This window comes from Lissotriton vulgaris, chromosome 7 (genome assembly GCF_964263255.1).
Source record: "Lissotriton vulgaris chromosome 7, aLisVul1.2, whole genome shotgun sequence".
Taxonomy (NCBI): domain Eukaryota; kingdom Metazoa; phylum Chordata; class Amphibia; order Caudata; family Salamandridae; genus Lissotriton; species Lissotriton vulgaris.
Window position 1 is genome coordinate 434,915,629 of NC_141695.1, and position 18,208 is coordinate 434,933,836.

An 18,208-nucleotide genomic window follows, 5' to 3' on the forward strand; every position below is an offset into this window, starting at 1 on the left:
TCCAGGTCCCCAAAAAGCTTCCAATGAGGGGGTTCTTAGAAATCCAAAAGGAAAGAAGGTCCAACGACACCATGGTGCAACTTTTGTAAGGTTAATATTCACTGGTCCAGTGATTGCACCAAGAAGGAGGCAGCTCCAGCCACCGTTGCCCCTAAGGCAACTGTTCCCCCTAGTTCAGCTCCAAGTGGTGGTTCTCAACAGAATCTTGTAGTAGGGTTAACCCTGGGAACTGAGGTGGATTCTGGCCTAGTCAGAATACCAACTCAAGCTGTTCTTATCTGTGATGTGGACATGGCTATGTCCTCTACTGTGAGCCCCAGTAACTTGGGCAAGAACAGACAGGCTCCTTTAATTAATACCTAAGTGGCTCAGGCCTACAGGGACACATGTGCCAGTGTCACAATGGTCACACCCAACTTTGTGGACCCTGGACAGATAATACTAGGTGACAATTACCTAGTGACCAATGCAAGCAATGTCACTACCACCCATAGTATGGCAATTGTTAATTTCTCCTAGGGAGGGGTAACTGGCCTCAAATGAGTTGTTGTTAGTTCAGACCTCCCTGTAAAATGTTTGCTTGGCATTGACCTAGAATTTTCAGTCTGGTCTGAAGTGGAGTATAGGACTCATGCAGAGATGTTGGGTATATCAGCACATGTCCTTGCTGTGACCAGGTCACAGGCCAAAAAAGTGCAACACTGAACAGGCCCTGGATGCTGAAATAGTGGACCAATTGCCTACCAGGAGGAGAAGCAGTAGGGTTAAGGCAGTGCCTTCCCCCTTGCCTCAGAATGAGGATCAGCCTTCCAAGGAAGCTGATTGTGAGACCCAAGAAGGAACTGTCCTCGAAGAGCTTGAGCCTGATCAGGTTGAGTTTCTTGGGACAGGGGGAACTTCAAGGGCAGATCTGAGGCAGGCGCAGTTGGACTGCCCTTCTCTTGAACCCCTCAGACAGCAAGCTGCTGCTGAGGCTGCTGGGAAGGCTAATGGAACCCATAGAGTGTATTGGGATGAAGGGCTCCTGTATTCAGAGGCTAGAGACCCCAAACCTGGTGCTTCCAGGGGTTGGTCATACTTTGGCATTCAGGGGCTTCCTTCTTACCTAAGCCCATGATATTCCCCTTGCAGGACATCCTGGCCAGAACAAGACTTGGGACAGGCTTATCCCTCACTTTCACTGGCCCCACATGTCAGAAGACACCAAGGAGTTTTGTCGCTCCTGTGTCACTTACCAAGCCAGTGGAAAATCAGGTGGCACCACAAAGCCCCCCCCTAATACCACTACCTGTGGTGGGGGTTCCCTTTGAAAGAGTAGGGATTGACATTGTTGGACCAATGGATCCCCAAACAGCCTCTGGGCACAGGTTTATTCTGTTGGTAGTGGATCATGCCACCAGATACCCAGAAGCTATTCCCCTAAGGACCACAACAGTACCTGTTGTGGCAAGAGCCCTCCTGGGAGTTTTCTCAAGAGTGGGTTTTCCGAAGGAGGTTGTCTCAGACAGAGGTGCAAACTTTATGTCTGGATATTTGACTGCTATGTGGAAAGAGTGTGGCGTGAACTACAAGTTCACCACACCCTACCATCCACAGTGCAATGGTCTGGTCGAAAGATTCAACAAGACCTTAAAGGGCATGATTAAGGGTTTACCTGAAAAGATTAGGCGAAGATGGGACATCCTACTGCCCTACCTTTTGTTTGCTTACAGAGAGGTCCCACAGAAGGGGGTTGGCTACAGCCCTTTTGAACTTCTGTTTGGACACCCTGTAAGAGGACACCTTTGTCTGGTGAAGGAAGGATGGGAGTTACCTCTCAAAGCTCCAAAACAAGATATTGTGGATTATGTACTTGGTCTCCGCTCCAGGATGGCTGAGTATATGAAAAAGGCATCCAAAAACCTTGAGGCTAGCTAGGAACTCCAAAAAGCCTTTCATGACCAAAAGGCTGTGCTGACTGTTTACCAGCCAGGGCAGAAAGTGTGGGTGTTGGGGCCAGTGGCCCCAGCAGCACTCCAAGACAAATGGTCTGGACCCCACACTATTGTTGAACAGAAGGGAGAGGTAACCTATTTGGTTGATCTTGGAACTCCCAGGAGCCCCCACAGGGTGCTTCATGTCAACAGATTGAAACCATATGTTGACAGGGCAGACATTGTTCTGCATTCTGTCCATCAACTGTTGTTTTGCATTTTGTCACCCCGAGTGGGATGGGTATGCTCAGACGTGAGTCCCATGCTCTCCACACCACTGGAGTCAAGCTATCCTGGCTGAAGACGGCTGATAGCCAGAAACCGGTCTCAGGATGCTTGATTCCTGTCCAGGAAAGACATGGTTTGGCAGTTCGGGCTGGACTGTTCCCATGAGGCACAGGGTCAAGGCTGATTTGCATATGGCCATGACTGATTTGGGGTGGTGTGGAGTGCAAAAAAACGATGGATTTAGGCCCAGATCTCTGTACTGGGGTGAATGTATGACATTGTTCTGCATTCTGTCCATCAACTGTTGCTTTGCATTTTGTCACCCAGAGTGGGATGGGTATGCTCAGACGTGAGTCCCATGCTCTCCACACCACTGGAGTTAAGCTATCCTGGCTGAAGACGGCTGATAGCCAGAAACTGGTCCTAGGATGCTTCATTCCGGTCCAGGAAAGACATGGCTTGGCAGTTCGGACTGGACTATTCCCATGAGGCACAGGGCCATGGCTGATTTGCATATGGCTATGTCTGAACTGGGGTGGTGTGGAGTGCAAATAAAAGATGGATATATGCCCAGATCTCTGTACTGGGGTGAATGTATGACATTGTTCTGCATTCTGTCCATCAACTGTTGTTTTGCAGACATGGGCTTGCTCATGGCTACAGATTAGGAACAGGAGCAGGAGAGTGACCCTCTGCCAGACCTGATTTCTCAGAACCCTGATGATGGTTCAGTTGATGGTGTTGCCTTGGCAGGCAGCGTCACTGACCAACAGCAACAGGACTGCAGACAAGTGCTACAGTCCTACAGACATATGTTTTCTCTGACTCACTCCAAGTCAGACTACCTGGTGCACTCATGAAGTGGACACTGGGGACAGTCTGCCTGTCAAAAGTAAGATTTACGGGCAACCTGATCATGTCAGGGACTGAATGAGGACAGAGGTCCAAAAGATGTTGGAGCTGGGAGTCATTGAGCCCTCAGAGAGCCCTTAGGCCAATCCTGTAGTCCTAGTGCCTAAACCTCACACCCAAGATGGTAAGAGAGAGATGAAGTTTTGCGTGGATTACAGAGGCCTCAATGCTGTCACTAGGACAGATGCCTACCCAATACCAAGAGCAGATGAGCTCATTGACAGATTGGCTTCTGCCAAGTTTTTGAGTACATTTGACTTGACAGCTGGCTACTGGCAGATCAGACTTGCTGATGATGCAAAAGCCAAAACAGCATTTTCAACCCCAGGAGGTCATTATCAATTTGTGGTAATGCCCTTTCGTCTGAAGAATGCACCTGCCACATTCCAAAGGTTGGTGACCCAAGTCCTCTCAGGTCACGATGACTACTGTGCAGCTTATCTTGATGATATTGCTGTCTTTAGCTCCACTTGGGAAGATCACCTGATCCACCTAAAGAATGTTTTGGAGGCCCTGCAAAAGGCAGGCCTAACTATCAAGGCTACCAAGTGCCAGATAGGGCAGAGCAAGGTTGTATACCTGGTCCACCTGGTAGGTGGAGGTCAAGTTCAACCATTGGAGAGCAAGATCCAGACCATAAAGGACTGGACTGCTCCGACCACCCAGACAAAGGTCAGAGCTTTCTTGGGCCAGACTCAGTACTACAGGAAGTTTGTCAAAAGTTATGGGTCCATTTTGATGTCTCTCAATGACTTAACTTCAAAGAAAATGCCAAAGAAAGTTCAGTGGACAGTAAGCTGTCAAAAGGCATTTGATGACCTGAGGCAGGCCATGTGCACTGAACCTATTCTGCAAAGTCCAGACTACTCCAAGGAATTCATTATCCAAACAGATGCTTCTGAATTGGGTGTAGGTGCTGTTCTTTCCCAACTGAATAAAGAGGGTCAAGACCAGCCAATAGCTTTTATTAGCAGAAGGTTGACCGCTAGAGAGAAACGTTAGTTAGCTATTGAGAGGGAGGCCTGTGCTATGGTTTGGGCCCTGAAGAAGCTGAGGCCACTAGTTTGGTACTCACTGCAAGATTCAGACAGACCATCAGCCCCTCTTGTGGCTAAATCAGATGAAGGGTGACAATCCCAAACTGCTTAGGTGGTCCATTTCCCTAATCGGGATGAACTTTACAGTGGAACATAGAACTGGGACTGATGATGCCAATGCAGATGGACTCTCCAGATATTTCCACTTAGAACATGAAGACTCAACTGGTCAAGGTTACTTTAATGTCCCTACATTTGGGGTGGGGGGGGTGTAGGAGAGTAGGGTCTGCTTCCTATGGTCACCCCTACTTTTTGCTGTGATTTTCTGGTTTTCCGACTTTAGTGTGGCTGTGGACCTGCTAATCAGACCCACAGTCCCGCTGTTCTCTCTCTAAATTGATACCATGTACTTTAGGTACATGCCCGATTGAGTATTGGGTCACCTTTGTGAGCCCCTGCATAGTGTACCATAGGTACCCAGGACATAGGTGCATCCAAGGCCTACCAGGGCTGCAGCATGTATTATGCCACCCCTGGCTGGCCATCCAAACTGACACCACAGGCTGATCACTCAGCTTGGGTAAGGTGGTGTATTCACCCTTTACTTAGATATAGTATACCTATATCTACCCATATATATAGACACATATGTACCTATAAGTCACTCCTATGGTAGGCCTCAACAATCCTGGAGGCAGAGTGCTTGGTTTTATGTAAGAGGGTGCCCTAGCATGAGCTGAGCCCCTCTGCAGCTTTCGGAACCATCTCCTTATAGCTGCTCTATGATATAGCCATACCATATACTCTTAAGTGCATTATAATCCTCGCGGTTAATGCTAACTTTGGTTTGCCTTTATCAAAACATATTGTGTAAGGTGTCAAATACTTTGGAATACTAGCATTCCACCCTTCTAGAGGGAAAATAAATGTATAATCCTGTTTTCCCCGGTTATAGTTAAACAGAGCCCCAGCATCACAAAATGGATGCTGCTGCCACAGACACAAGTCTGACCTCCTGCTGCTGGACGAAACTCCGGCAGGGGAGGCCTGGACAATAGGTTTCCTGTCCAGGGAGATGCCAGAACCTCCCCAGACAGGCAGATGTGTTTCGGACAGGGAGGGCTGCATCAGCAGATGCTTTTTGAAACACTGCCTGGGGCACACAAGGTGCTCCATGCATAGCCCGGTTCAAACCAGTTGCTGAGGCTCTCCAGCCCCGCTCTGGCGCGAACCTGGACCACCCATAGGAGGGACCTAGCAGATAATCCAGCCCCTAAAATCAGTATAAAGATAAAAGCTGTGTCCCCAGGACTTTAGATTATCCTGGAACTAAACTTTGATACAGAACTCTTGGACCTTCGACGCTCTATTTTGACTAGAAGACTGTAGACATCTCCCTTGTGGTCAAGGAGTTACCACCCTGTGCAAACAGGCACCACCAGTAACTTGCCGGTCTGCTTTGTCGACGCTCCCGCCGGAACCCGAAGACTCAGCGACACAGGAACTGGACTCTCAGACTTCTCTGACTCCGACCCACATCCACAGCAAAGCTGAGACCCGTGGCGGACACGAGAGACGTGGGACTGGACATCTTGCATGTTGCTAACAGCTCGACTACCGAGATACCCTCGCAGTTGTGTATAGGGTTACGGGAAGTCCCAGACCCAAGCGCCATTTGCACCGAAGCTCAGCCCTCCACACTCCACGAGTGCCTCGTGGTGCCTGCTCTTGCATTTCAGCTCAACGCATCTTCCCGGTTGCTAGCCCGCTGACTAGTGAGCCCCCTGAAGACAAACCTTTGAAACCAAACTGCTTTCCTGGTTGCTTCAGGCTTGCTCCAGCTTCCCTGCAAAGGAGAAGCTCCTCAGACCTTGCTGGTCTGACCTGAAGCCCATCTTCACTTCCTGTGTGGATTGCGTTTGCCAAGGCTTGTTGGGTCCAGTTCGGATACCGACACTGCAGTCAACTAGATCCTTCATGGGACAGCTCGAATCCAGCTCCTGGTCATCGTCGACACCTCCTGGTCCTCGTGGCTGCAGAGACAAGCTTCACCTCTTCATCTGAGATCATCGCAACATCGCCTGGTACCTTCCTGGTTCCTTCCTGGTCACTGGATAGTGACCCCGACTCTGTCCCCTCTGCTTTCAGGTTCTTCACTTCACCGATCCACCCTTGGATCGACCCGGACACTTTTCCTCTGGTCGCCGGCAGCACTTCTTTGCAGATCTCCATAGAAAACGACGACGAAACCCGACATGAAAAGATACCTATGCACCCGGCTTCCCTGGGTGAGGTAACACGAGTAGTCCTGTGCTCCTGTGGGTCTTGACTCTCGAAGTGTCCTAGTTTAAAGGGGTTTTACCGTAGTCCATCCGGAAGTGTCCTTAAACAGTAACTTTGTAACTTCTTCGTTCTCCATTATAAGTCAATGGTAACTCGCGACTGTGTTTAGACACTGCACTCGTCTCCCGTGGGTCTCCTACTTCCTAACCTTTGGTTGTTTAGTGTAGCCCCAGCGATTCCCTAGGCCCTAGGCCTACTCAATATTTCTGTAGTGGTTCTTATACCCCTTACTTAGTATATGGTTTGTGAGGCCCCTAGGGCATAACTGTATTTGTGCAACTTATCGTATGCTAATTGAGTAACTTGTGATGTACTTCGATCTCATAAAGAGTGCAGAGGGGTTGTGTTAGAAATAAATACATATATATTTGATATATACCTTGTGTAGTGTCCTTTCATTCGGTATTCAAGGGATTATAATTGGTAAAACAGCTTGTTTCACATGCTCTCAGAAGTTTTAGCCTATGGACTGCTGGTCCATGCTACCACTAGGATAGTTAGTCTATAAGGTTGACTTTACAACCACCATCAATAAGGGTCGTTTAGACTGGTGCAAGGTGCACACTAGAATAATGGACATCATATGCCAGGCTAACTTTTCACATACCCTACTCCAATCTACCCTACTCAAATCTACCCCAATCTACCACAGTCCAGTCTACCCAACTCCAATTTACCCCACTCCAGTCTCCCCTCTCCAATCTATTTTATCCCGTCCAACTCCAATCTACCCCACCCCACTCCACTGCACTCTCCACTCACTCTAATCTATCCCTCTGCACTGACAGCTAAGCTACCCCACCCCACTTCAATCCAATCTACCCCACTTTTTATTTGAATCTACCCACTCCAATCTACCCCAATCCATGCCATTCCAATCTACCCCACCCCAATCTACCCCACTGCAACCTACCCCACCTCACTCTACCCCCTCCAGTCTACCCCACTCCCCTCCAGTCTACCCCACTTTACTTCAAAATACCCCAGTCTACCCCACTTCACTCCCTACCCCACTCCACTCAACCTCTCTGTACCCCACTCCAATCTATCCGACTCCAGTCTACCTCAACCTACTCCACTCCACTCCAAGCTACCCCACTCAGCTCCACCCAATCTACCCCACTCCACTTTTATCTACCCTACTCAACCCCACCCTAATCTACACACTCCACTCCAGTCTACACAACTCCACTCTAGCCCACTCAACCCCAGTCTACCCCATTCCACTCTCATCAACCCCAATCTACCCCACTTCCATCCAATCTACCGCAGTCTACCACACTCCACCCTAATCAACCCCCTTCTATCCAATCTACCCCACTCCACTCTACCCCCAATTAACCCCACTCTACTCTTCCCCCAATCTACCCCATTCCACTTTAATCTACCCCACTCCCCTCCACTTCACCACAATCCACCCCACTCCACACTTCACCACAATCCACCCCCTCCACTCCAATCTAACCTAATCTACCACATTCCAATTTAACCCACTCGCTCCAAATTACCCCACTCTACTCCAATTTACCCCACTCCACTCTACCCCAATCTACCCTACTCCTCCGTGCCACTGAAATCTATCCCAGTCCAATATACCCTAATTTACCCCACTCCACTCCAATCTACCCCTCTCCACATCATCTACCCCACTCCACCACAATTTACCCTACTCCATTCTACCACAATCTACCCACCTCCACTCCAATCTTCCCCACTCCTCTCTGCCCCACTCCAATCCAATATGCTCAATCCACTCCATTCTACATCACTCTACCCCCAATTTACCACACTCCACTCAAAGCTACCCCTCTCCACACAATCTACCCCACTCCACCACAATCTGCCCCACTCCATTCTACCACAATCTACCCCACTCCTCTCCAATATACCCCACTCCACTGTACTCCAATCCACCCCACTCCACTGTACTCTACCCCAATCCACTCCAACCTACCCAACTAAAATATACCTTACTCCACCTCAATCTACTGCACTCCACTCCATATACCCACTCCATTTCACTTCAACCTATCCCACTCCTCTTCAATCTACCCCACTCCACTCCATCCCACCCACCGACTCCACTTTCCCCAATCTACCCCACTCCACTCCAATCTAGCTCAAGCCACTCCAATCTAAACCACACCACTCCACCCTACCCTAATCTACCCCACCTAACGCTACCCCTCTTCAGTATACCAAAATCTACCCCATCTACCCTCTCCATTCCACTCCACTCCAATCTACCCTACTCCACTCCAATCTACCCTACTCCACTCCAATCTACCCCACTCAATCCCAATCCACCCCACGTTGCTCTACCTCACTCCAATCAACTCCACCCTTCTCTAATCTACCCATATATCCCCCACTCCACTTCAATCTACCCCACTCCAATTTACCCCAGTCTACCCCACTTCAATCTACCACACACCAAAGTATCGCACTTTAATCTACCTATTCCACCCTACCCCAATCTACCCCAATCCACTCCAATCTACCCCAATCTACCCCACTCCACTCCCCTCTACCTTACTCTACCTCACTTTAATCTACTGTACTCCAATCTACCCCACTCCAGTCCAATCCATCCCACTTCACTCCAATCTTCCCAATCTATCACACTCCAATCTACCCCACTCCACTCCAATCTACCCCTGTCGCCCACACTCCACGCTAATCTACCCTATTCTACCCCACTAGACTCCAATATACCCCAGTCTACTCCACTCCATCCCAATTTACCCCAATCTACCTCACACCGCTCTGTTCCACTTAACTCCACTCCAATCTACCCCACTCCAATATACCCACTCCAGTCTACCACACTACCCAAATCTAACCCATGCCGCTCTACCCAATATACCTCACTCCACTCTGCCACAATCTACCTCAATGTACCCCAATCTACACCACTCCAATCTATCCCAATCTACCCCACTCCACACCACTAACTATTAGCCATGGTGAACAGCATCAATACTGGTGTTCAACATGGCAAAATCACATTGTCAAAGCCAACAGCTCTCACATATGTGCGAGGTATTGGCTTTGCCATGGCTTGAATTTTTTAGACACTGAGAGATCAAATGATATGCCCAGAACCACAGGATGTTGAGTGGACGCCGGACTCGAACCTCGTTCCCCAGTTTCATGTGCGCTTCAGACTCCTGACTAGGAGAGGACCTGTCCCAAATCTGCAGACCTAGATTAACAATAGTCACTACAGTAATTTATGTGCTTAGAAATATGATTGCAGCGCTTGCCTGTTGCTACCTACTGGGCACTTACAGATATATACAGTGATATAAATGTAAATAAAGGATCATAAGAATACAACTCTCGAGTTTCCCTTCCTTGGGTTATAAAATCACAAGAGACCCTTCAAATGGTTCTGTAGACCAGTGAGTGCCTCAAATAAACCATTACCTCCATCTATTTATTACTGAACAAATTTAGGAATAAAATAGCAGCTACCTTTAAAATCTGCCCCCCGTCAGGGTATTTCCGGAGAATGTTCTTCAGGTACGTCAGGAACGGAGGCGCCTTCTGACAGAACCTGGTCCTGGGAAGGAGAAAAGACATACTTTGTGTCAAGAACCTACCCTTGTGTTATAGTATTTCTTCTAAGTCTCACTATTGGAGCTCCCCGTTGAGTTTCTACCATGATTTCCAGGTGAGAATACAAACATTTAAAAAGCCGCAAACTCCCCCCTCCTACATGCATGTATGTGACTTATAAGGCGCCACGAGAGTGTGGCACAAGTAGCACAATAGGGGTTTACAGTAGGTAGTAAAAAGAAGAGGGAGGCGGGCAGGGTTTACAGTGGAGAGGGGTAAGAGGAGGGGTAAGAGGAGGGGCACACTGAGGGTCTGGGCATCGAGGGCCCTGGCAGGGCTGCAGGTGGGAAATGGGAGGTGGTGTAAGTTTGCGATGTGATCTTAGGTGGGTGGTCTGGAATAGTAATCTAATTGTTGCACCAATCACAGAGTTTTCTAGGAGCAATCAAAAGTAGTAGTTAAACTTAAGACAGTCTTGAAATACATCTTCATGGAACCTGGGAATCCTTGGTCGGCCACCCTCAATGCGGCAAAGGGCCTTCTCAACCTAGCCATTGAGTCCTGGAACCCCGAACACGTCAATTACACCGCCATTAAAAGCGCAATTAAAAAACAAGTACAGTGCGCTCGCGGGAATTGGACCTGGAGTCACTGGAAAAAAAGAGATTTTCATGAGTCCCTAAGCTTGCCGCAAATTGTCCACAACCCCAAACACCATCTCACGCAGGCCGTTGGCTGCGCAGCTCTCCACAAGATTTTAGCCTACAGACTACACCCCTTGCCCCTAAATGAACTATATGCTTCCAAAAAGGCCGGATTAGGGGCCTGGGAATGCAGGCTCTGCAGGTATGAACGAGAGTCATTGGCCCACCTTCTATTCTGCTGCCCGGCACTGCGCACGGCTCGTAGCCTTTATCTTAGGCCCATCCTAAGAGAAGCGGGGTCACGCACAGTAAAGGAGGCGATTCATCAATTATATACATTAACTACGGTAAAACTACAGATGGCCTCCTTTGGAAAGTATATTCAACAGACACGGTCCAAGTTGATGGCCACTCAGGGCTCACATGAATAGAGACTTTGCAGATGCACGTCGGACTGTCTTATCATAATCTTTTTCACCGCATCCATCAGTGCTCAGGGACCTTCACACAGACTTGCTTGCTGACACCCCCCTGATTTTAACTTTTGTAATTTTGTATCTTGTAATTTTGTACCTTGGTTTTAATGTAATGGTTTTGAGTAACCAAACAATAAAGTATTCATTCATACTAGTTAAACTGGAATCCTTGATCTGCACATGATAACTCGTTACATGATCCCTGGCCCTAGTCTGGGAGCTCCGGACGGATCACCCAGTCGACCCCAGCCGAGTGACCCAGTTCTTGGCTTGGGAGCTCCGGATACTTCCTCCAGTGGACCCCAACTAAGACTCTTTCCTGGTCCCTCCTTTGAGGAATTCTGTAGCCTGGCACATACGGTGTCCTCGGGCTCTCCGCTCGACCCACTGCCTCCCAAATTCTGGAAGGTTTTCCACGCTGAACTTTTTCAGCCTCTGTACTCCATCTGTCTCCAGTCTTTGGAGTTGGCATCTGTTCCCGAGTGCTGGAAGCTAGCAGTAGTGTCACCTCTGCTCAAGAAACCAATGTTGGACCCTGCCTGCCTTTCCAACTATAGGCCAATCTCCTTGCTCCCTTTTCCTATTAAGATCATCGAAAAATGGGTGACCCGCTCTCTCTCAGGCTTCCTGGAGAATATCGGATGGTTCGATGAGGCACAGTTTGGCTTCCGCCCCGGGCACGAGACGGAGTCCGCACTGGTAACCGTATTGGACAATCTTCGTTCGCGTGTCGACAGTGGTCGGGCAGCCTTTTTAGTGCTGCTCGACATGTCGGCCCGTTCGATACGGTTTGCCATCGGACCCTTATCAGGAGACTAGAGGAGTGTGGGGTCACAGAGGGTGCAAGAGACTGGCTGATATCCTATCTTGGCAGCCGGCAACAGTTGGTCTCGCTCCCTCCATTTCGCTCTGAGCCAAGGAAAGTAGGGCAGGGGGTCCCACAGGGCTCGGCCATCAGCCCTATACTTTTTAATCTGTACCTCCGCCCCCTGGTCCAGCTTATAAAATCTTTTGGTGTCTCGGCTTTTAATTACGCCGACGACACCCAGCTGGTCTTTTCTCTGGAAGGAAACAGTGCGGTCTCGCTGGAGACATATCATCGCTGTATGGCAGCCACAGCGGACTGGCTACGGGCCAACTCCTTACAATTTAACAGCTCAAAGACGGAGGTGCTCTATTGTTCCATAGATCGGATCCCGCGGGTGCTTCCAGAGAACTTTTGGCCTGCCACCTTTCCCGAGCCAGTGTCGGCGGCGGAATCAGCTCGTAACTTGGGGGTGATCTTCGGCCCAAATTTACAGCTTGACATGCATGTCAATAAAACCATTTCTACGTGCATGATGCTGTTACGCATGTTGCGTAAAGTTCTGCCCCTTCTCCCCGCCCAGGCCAGGCCGGAAGTAGTTCGCGGTACCATACTAAGTCATCTAGACTACTGTAATGCGCTACTTCTGGAGGCCCCAAAAAACCTGTTGGGGAAGTTACAACGGGTGCAGAATATGGCCGCCAAGTTGGTTCTTTCCCGCCGTAGGTCTAGCTCTTCTACTCTAGCTTTAAGAGATCTACATTGGCTCCCGGTACACCTGCGAGTGCTGTATAAAGCCGCGTGTCTGGTGTTTAAGGCAGTACATCAACAGGGCCCAGTACCTCTGCAGAATATGTTTGCCTGGTATTCTGCCTCGCGGCCCCTCCGCTCTTCTTCGGCACAACTGCTTGTAGTCCCGAGGTTTCAGAGAGTTAGGATGGGCGGCCGCTCATTCAGTGTTGCAGCGGCCAAACTTTGGAACTCCCTGCCACTCTCTTTGAGAAGCCACAAGGACTACTTTCCGTTCAGGAAAGCGTTAAAAACGCATCTTTTTCCCAAAATTGTTTGAGCAGTGAAAAGTGCAACAGCTCGAAGTTCAAAGCGCCAGGATGCCCTTTGGGTGACAGGACTGCGCTCTATAAGTACACAAAATAAATAAATAAATAAACACGTTACATGATCGTGTAGTTGTAAAATTAAAAAAAAGTAAAATTTTCAGAAACTAAAACTATTTTGATGTAGGAATTTTTGCACAAAAATGTGCACAGATTTTTTTTTTTTTAATAATGAAACAACATGATTTTCATGTGTTGGTTTTTTAGAGAAGGTGCCACGAAAACATCAAACCCCAAATGTCATTGTGTTCACAATTATATGATTCGAAAGAATGCCAGCAATGCCTGCCTATCATTCTTAAACAAGCACTCGTAAAGTACATAGGCCTCACTGTTTTATAGTCATGAAAGTGCATCAATTAATTGAGGATTGTGCGTGTGCGGTAGTGTGGGTGGGTTACTTGGTGAACGTGACACTGAGGCAAGAGCTCGATAGATGAGAATGAACGGATGCATGAAGGAGTGAATGATTGAGTACATGTATCATTAGGGTGAGTGAATGCATGAATGTAAGGGCCAGTAAATTGATGAGTGGTTGAATAAGTGACTGGAAGAGCTTCTGTAAGAATGGTTGAATGAATGAATGAATGAATGAATGAATGAATGAATGAATGAATGAGCAAGTGCATGCATGGTTACACCTGTCTTATAGGCAGTGGTACTGATTACATCCTAAAATTGCCACTAATTGCCAGTAGTATGCCAGTGAAAATTCTTCAAGTGATATGCTCGTTGTCTTCCAGCAACATTGACACACCCAAATGACGTATTGACCCATATCCGCCTTTTTCATCATCTGGGCAGGCCTTACTTAGCTTTGATCTGTAGGACCGCGCGACACTTCACCTCACCGAACCAGAAGTTCAGTAACTTACAGCTGGACCACCGACTGCCCAAGCAACAGGTCCCTGACAACTAGAACCACCCGTCCCTGAACCCCAAGGCGGCCAATGGCCTTTACTTCATGGCTCCCCCCACTAGAGCTGGTTCAAGCTGAGAAAGCGGCCATGTCAGAAGGTACAGCGCCTCTAACCTCGCGGAGCCTTCCTTCTAAGAGGTTCCTGGCTAGCTCCATCCATTAACACTGGACAATGTGTGCCTATTTTTAAAGATTTTTTTACATTTCATTTTTCAATCAGAGCTTTCGAACCCCTTGACCAACATATGTTATCCCTTGCCTTCAGATTATAAATGCATGTCCTTATATTTGATCTGGGTGCGGTCTTTCAGTAGTTTATCTCATACTGCCATCTGATTGTAGTGTCCCATATTCTATCTCCAGGTCTTTCCCAGAGTGGCTTCCCTCAGGACTGCTGGGCAGTCACTAAATGAGACGTTTGCGGTCCAAGAAAGAACAATCCCCAACATCACTTGAAGAACGGGTTAAAAACGTTGATGAAAAGTGTGAGATGAGGAAATATATATTCCTGGGGCTACTAAGCTCTGAGAATACTTTGGTTTTCTGTGACCTTAAATTGCCTTTCTCCGACCTTTAACCCACCCTTCATTTGTTCTCACTATCATCATATCTCATAATAGCGTCCCTTCTTCCTTTCATCGCCATCTCCCTCCTTCTCCCCTTTCTTGCCCCTGCCTTCAGCTCCCTTCCATGGATGCCTCACTCTCTCCATTTTAGCTCTCACCCATTGTTCTCTTCCATCCCACACTGCTTCTTCTATCTCTAAAGTCTTCCACACCTCCTCCCTGCCGCCCAGGTCACCTGAGTTCTTCTGTTCACCTCCCACATCACTCTACCCCATGCAGTGTAGTTTGTTCCTCACCTTTTCCGTTGCCTCTGAGACATGATGATGCTGAAAAAAACAGAGGGAAACTGGTTATAATTACAACTTGATTGTGGGCCCCGAGCTGCCATAATCCCCCGTCTTCCCTCTTCCTCCAGTGGGATCTTTCCTAAAGCTTAGGTGTCTTACAGGTGAAACCACCCTCTGCTGTGGTGGTCTGTCCTGAAGTTGAGAATGTCCCCTGTGCTCAACTACTCTTAGGTTGGGCCCTTCCCCTGAGCTCACTGCGGGACAGGTGTGACCAGGGCTTTAAGTGGGCTGAAAAAACTGGAGGGTCTCTCAAAGGGGCGTGGCCAGTGTAATTAGTGGCGTGGATTTAAAACACTTACGTTCAAAATCTGTGTTTAGCATAGTGTGCCGCCCTACATGTATTTTGCTGTTTCCGTCATTGTATCTAGATATGTGATACAAGTAACATCATACCTACAACAAGTAAGGACTATTGGCTTTGTCAATCGTTATTAGTTGCATAAGATAAATAAGCTGCAACTATGGCTTGTTACATATAATATTGAAAAAGCTTCCAATTAAAGCCCTGGTGACACCACGACAATGTTGCTGCTCTTGCGTTTTAGAAAGAGAAGGGAAATCCAGAAAGAAAATGACTCTTTAAAGGATTTCCCTTCCCCCACAATGCTCACCTGGCATGATGTCATGCCGTGACTTCTCCACTAGTGAGAAGTGTGAGCAGTGTGAGCAGGGCACATCGATGTGCTTGCCGTCTCGAAACGGGTTTCTATCGGGCTGTTTTGCACCCTGGCACTTTTTTCCGGACTGCAGAGACAGCAAACTGCTGTCACTGCAGTCCGGACACAAAACGGACCGCCTGTGCCAGGGCTCAAAACAGAGCCCGATAGAGACCCGTTTCGAGGCCCCCTGAAAAAAACTGCCGGGGCTCAGACCCCTTGAGACCCGGCCCACTTAAAGCCCTGGGTGTGACCTCCTTCTGCGTCTCAACAACTGTCTACGAAAAGGACACTCTCTGTGCGACACCCGACCCACAAGGGAAGCGTTCTGCTCAGTTCACCTCCACTACAGCATGGTACGTCCCCGTGTTGTCTCGTGCCCTGAGCTGTGAGCCAACCCTGTGGTCACCCACCTTCCTCGCTCTCATTGGTCAATCTCCCCTCAACGCGCTGGAAGTGAAAGGGAGGGAGAGGTGAGGAGCAAAGATTGAGGGGAGAGGTTTAGGAAAGGCTTTGCCAAAGAGAACTGTGGGATAAAGTGCGATGGGCGACGAGTGATGAATGATGGATGAATAGTGAGGGGTGAGCACTAAGAGATGGAGGCTGAGGAATGAGGGGTGGCGTTAAGGACTGAGGCCTTGGGATTTAGGTATGAGCCACGAGGAGCACGAGACGTGGAGAATAAAGAGGGGGGGGGGGGAGCATGAGGGTGAGCAATGCGGTGAAAAGTGAGGGTGAGGGGTGACCAGTGGAAGGTGAGGTACGAGCAAAGAGAAATGAAGAGGAGTGAGGAGAGAGAAACAAGGAGTGGGGAATGAAGATTGAGGGATGGCGAATAGGAGACGAGGAATAAAGAGTAAGACATTGAGGGTGTGAGGGGAAGGAGAAAGGAATGAGATGAGGGTCGATGAGTGAGCTTCAAAGAGAAAGGACCGAGAACAGTGGGATGAGGGTTGAGTGATGAATAATAAGGAACAAGATGAATTATGAGGAGAGGGGTGCGAGGTGAGAGCAGTGCGAAAGGAGAGTGGGGTGAGAATTGAGGGGCGAGACGCGAGGAATGAGGGCGGAGGAGTGAGTGGTGATGAATAAGGAGGGAGCGTTTAGGAATAGGGAGTGCGGGGTGAAGAATGGTGAGGTAAAGGGTACGGGAGTGAGGGGTAAGGAATAACTGATGAGGGGCAACGAGTGAGGGGTGGATGTGAAGGGTGATTAGGGAGGGATAAGGAATCAACGGGTGCTAGTGGGGACGGAGGAGTGAAGATAGGAGAGAGAAGAGTGGAGTGAGGGATGAGGAGTGAAGTGAGGGATGAGGCGTCAACGGGTACTAGTGGGGACGGAGGAGTGAAGATCAAGGAGTGAGAAGAGTGAAGTGAGGGATGAGGAGTCAACGGGTACTAGTGGGGACGGAGGAGTGAAGATCAAGGAGTGAGAAGAGTGAAGTGAGGGATGAGGAGTCAACGGGTACTAGTGGGGACGGAGGAGTGAAGATCAAGGAGTGAGAAGAGTGAAGTGAGGGATGAGGAGTGAAGTGAGGGATGAGGAGTCAACGGGTACTAGTGGGGACGGAGGAGTGAAGATCAAGGAGTGAGAAGAGTGAAGTGAGGGATGAGGAGTGGAGTGAGGGATGAGGAGTCAACGGGTACTAGTGGGGACAGAGGAGTGAAGATCAAGGAGAGAGAAGAGTGAAGAGAGGGATGAGGAGTGAAGAGAGGGATGAGGAGTGAAGTGAGGGATGAGGAGTGAAGTGAGGGATGAGGAGTGAAGTGAGGGATGAGGAGTGAAGTGAGGGATGAGGAGTGAAGTGGGGGATGAGGAGTGAAGTGGGGGATGAGGAGTGACGTTGAACGATGTGGATTGAGACGCGGAGATGGAGGGATGAAAGGAGAGGTCTTAAGAGTGACAGGTGAGGAGTGCTGTTGAAGAGCGAGAGTTGATAATTAATAAGGTGTAGAAGGGGAGCGAGGGACGAGTGGAAGCATGTGGATGGGATGGGGGGGGGGGAGGGTATCCGGAGTGATGGGGAGGAGTGGACGACGAGGGAAGAGGGTTGATTGATGGATGAGGCGAGTGGGTGAGATGCTCTGAAGGGACGAGGTGCTGCGTTGCAAGCAGGGGTGTTGCGCTGTCAGTCACTTGAGAACTGATGGCTCTGAAAGGCCGAGGGATGTAAAAGATTCATCTTAGTCAGAGGCTTGTAGGGATGGGGCAGAGTCAGTCATGCGCGAGGCTGGTGCTGATGCCTCTGAAACCCTGGCTGGGTAGAAACAAGGTGCCGTTGCCTGGAGTCTCCACAATTAATTCTGCCAGTGACTGCAAACAGGCTGAGTGAGTGAGTGAGTGCTGGAGTCTGCGGGTCGCCTCGGGCGTCTTCCTCACCTGCTTCTGGTACCCGGGTGCGCTGCTGCCCTGCAGCCAGTCCCCGCATCCAGCCTCTCCTCTCCAGGACTGGCTGCAGGGCTGCAGCGCCCTTTAATACATCGTTTCCGAGATAGAAACCGAAACTGAACAGTATCGTGAGTTTCGTTTCTTGGTTCTCGGCTCGCTTCAGGAGAGGGCAGCCTCCGGGGGAGCAGTGGGGCGAGAGGGGTGTGCTGGGAACGGGCGATGCTGCACAATAGAGTGG

At 49.2% G+C, this 18,208-nt stretch overlaps 1 protein-coding gene across 1 annotated transcript in view; it reads right to left on the reverse strand.

Moving 5' to 3' along the window:
* The window catches only part of LOC147701798 (sacsin-like), a 234,503-nt gene extending 216,513 nt beyond the window's left edge, over positions 1 to 17,990 (reverse strand). Inside the window, exons 1-3 of the mRNA XM_086930424.1 lie at positions 17,962 to 17,990; positions 14,876 to 14,905; positions 9,971 to 10,058 (exon numbers count right to left, since the gene is read on the reverse strand). Coding sequence (XP_086786550.1) covers positions 9,971 to 10,058; positions 14,876 to 14,898 — 111 coding nt within the window. The 5' untranslated portion in view covers positions 14,899 to 14,905; positions 17,962 to 17,990. The remainder of the gene's footprint in view (positions 1 to 9,970; positions 10,059 to 14,875; positions 14,906 to 17,961) is intronic.
* Between the last annotated feature and the right edge of the window lie 218 nt (positions 17,991 to 18,208).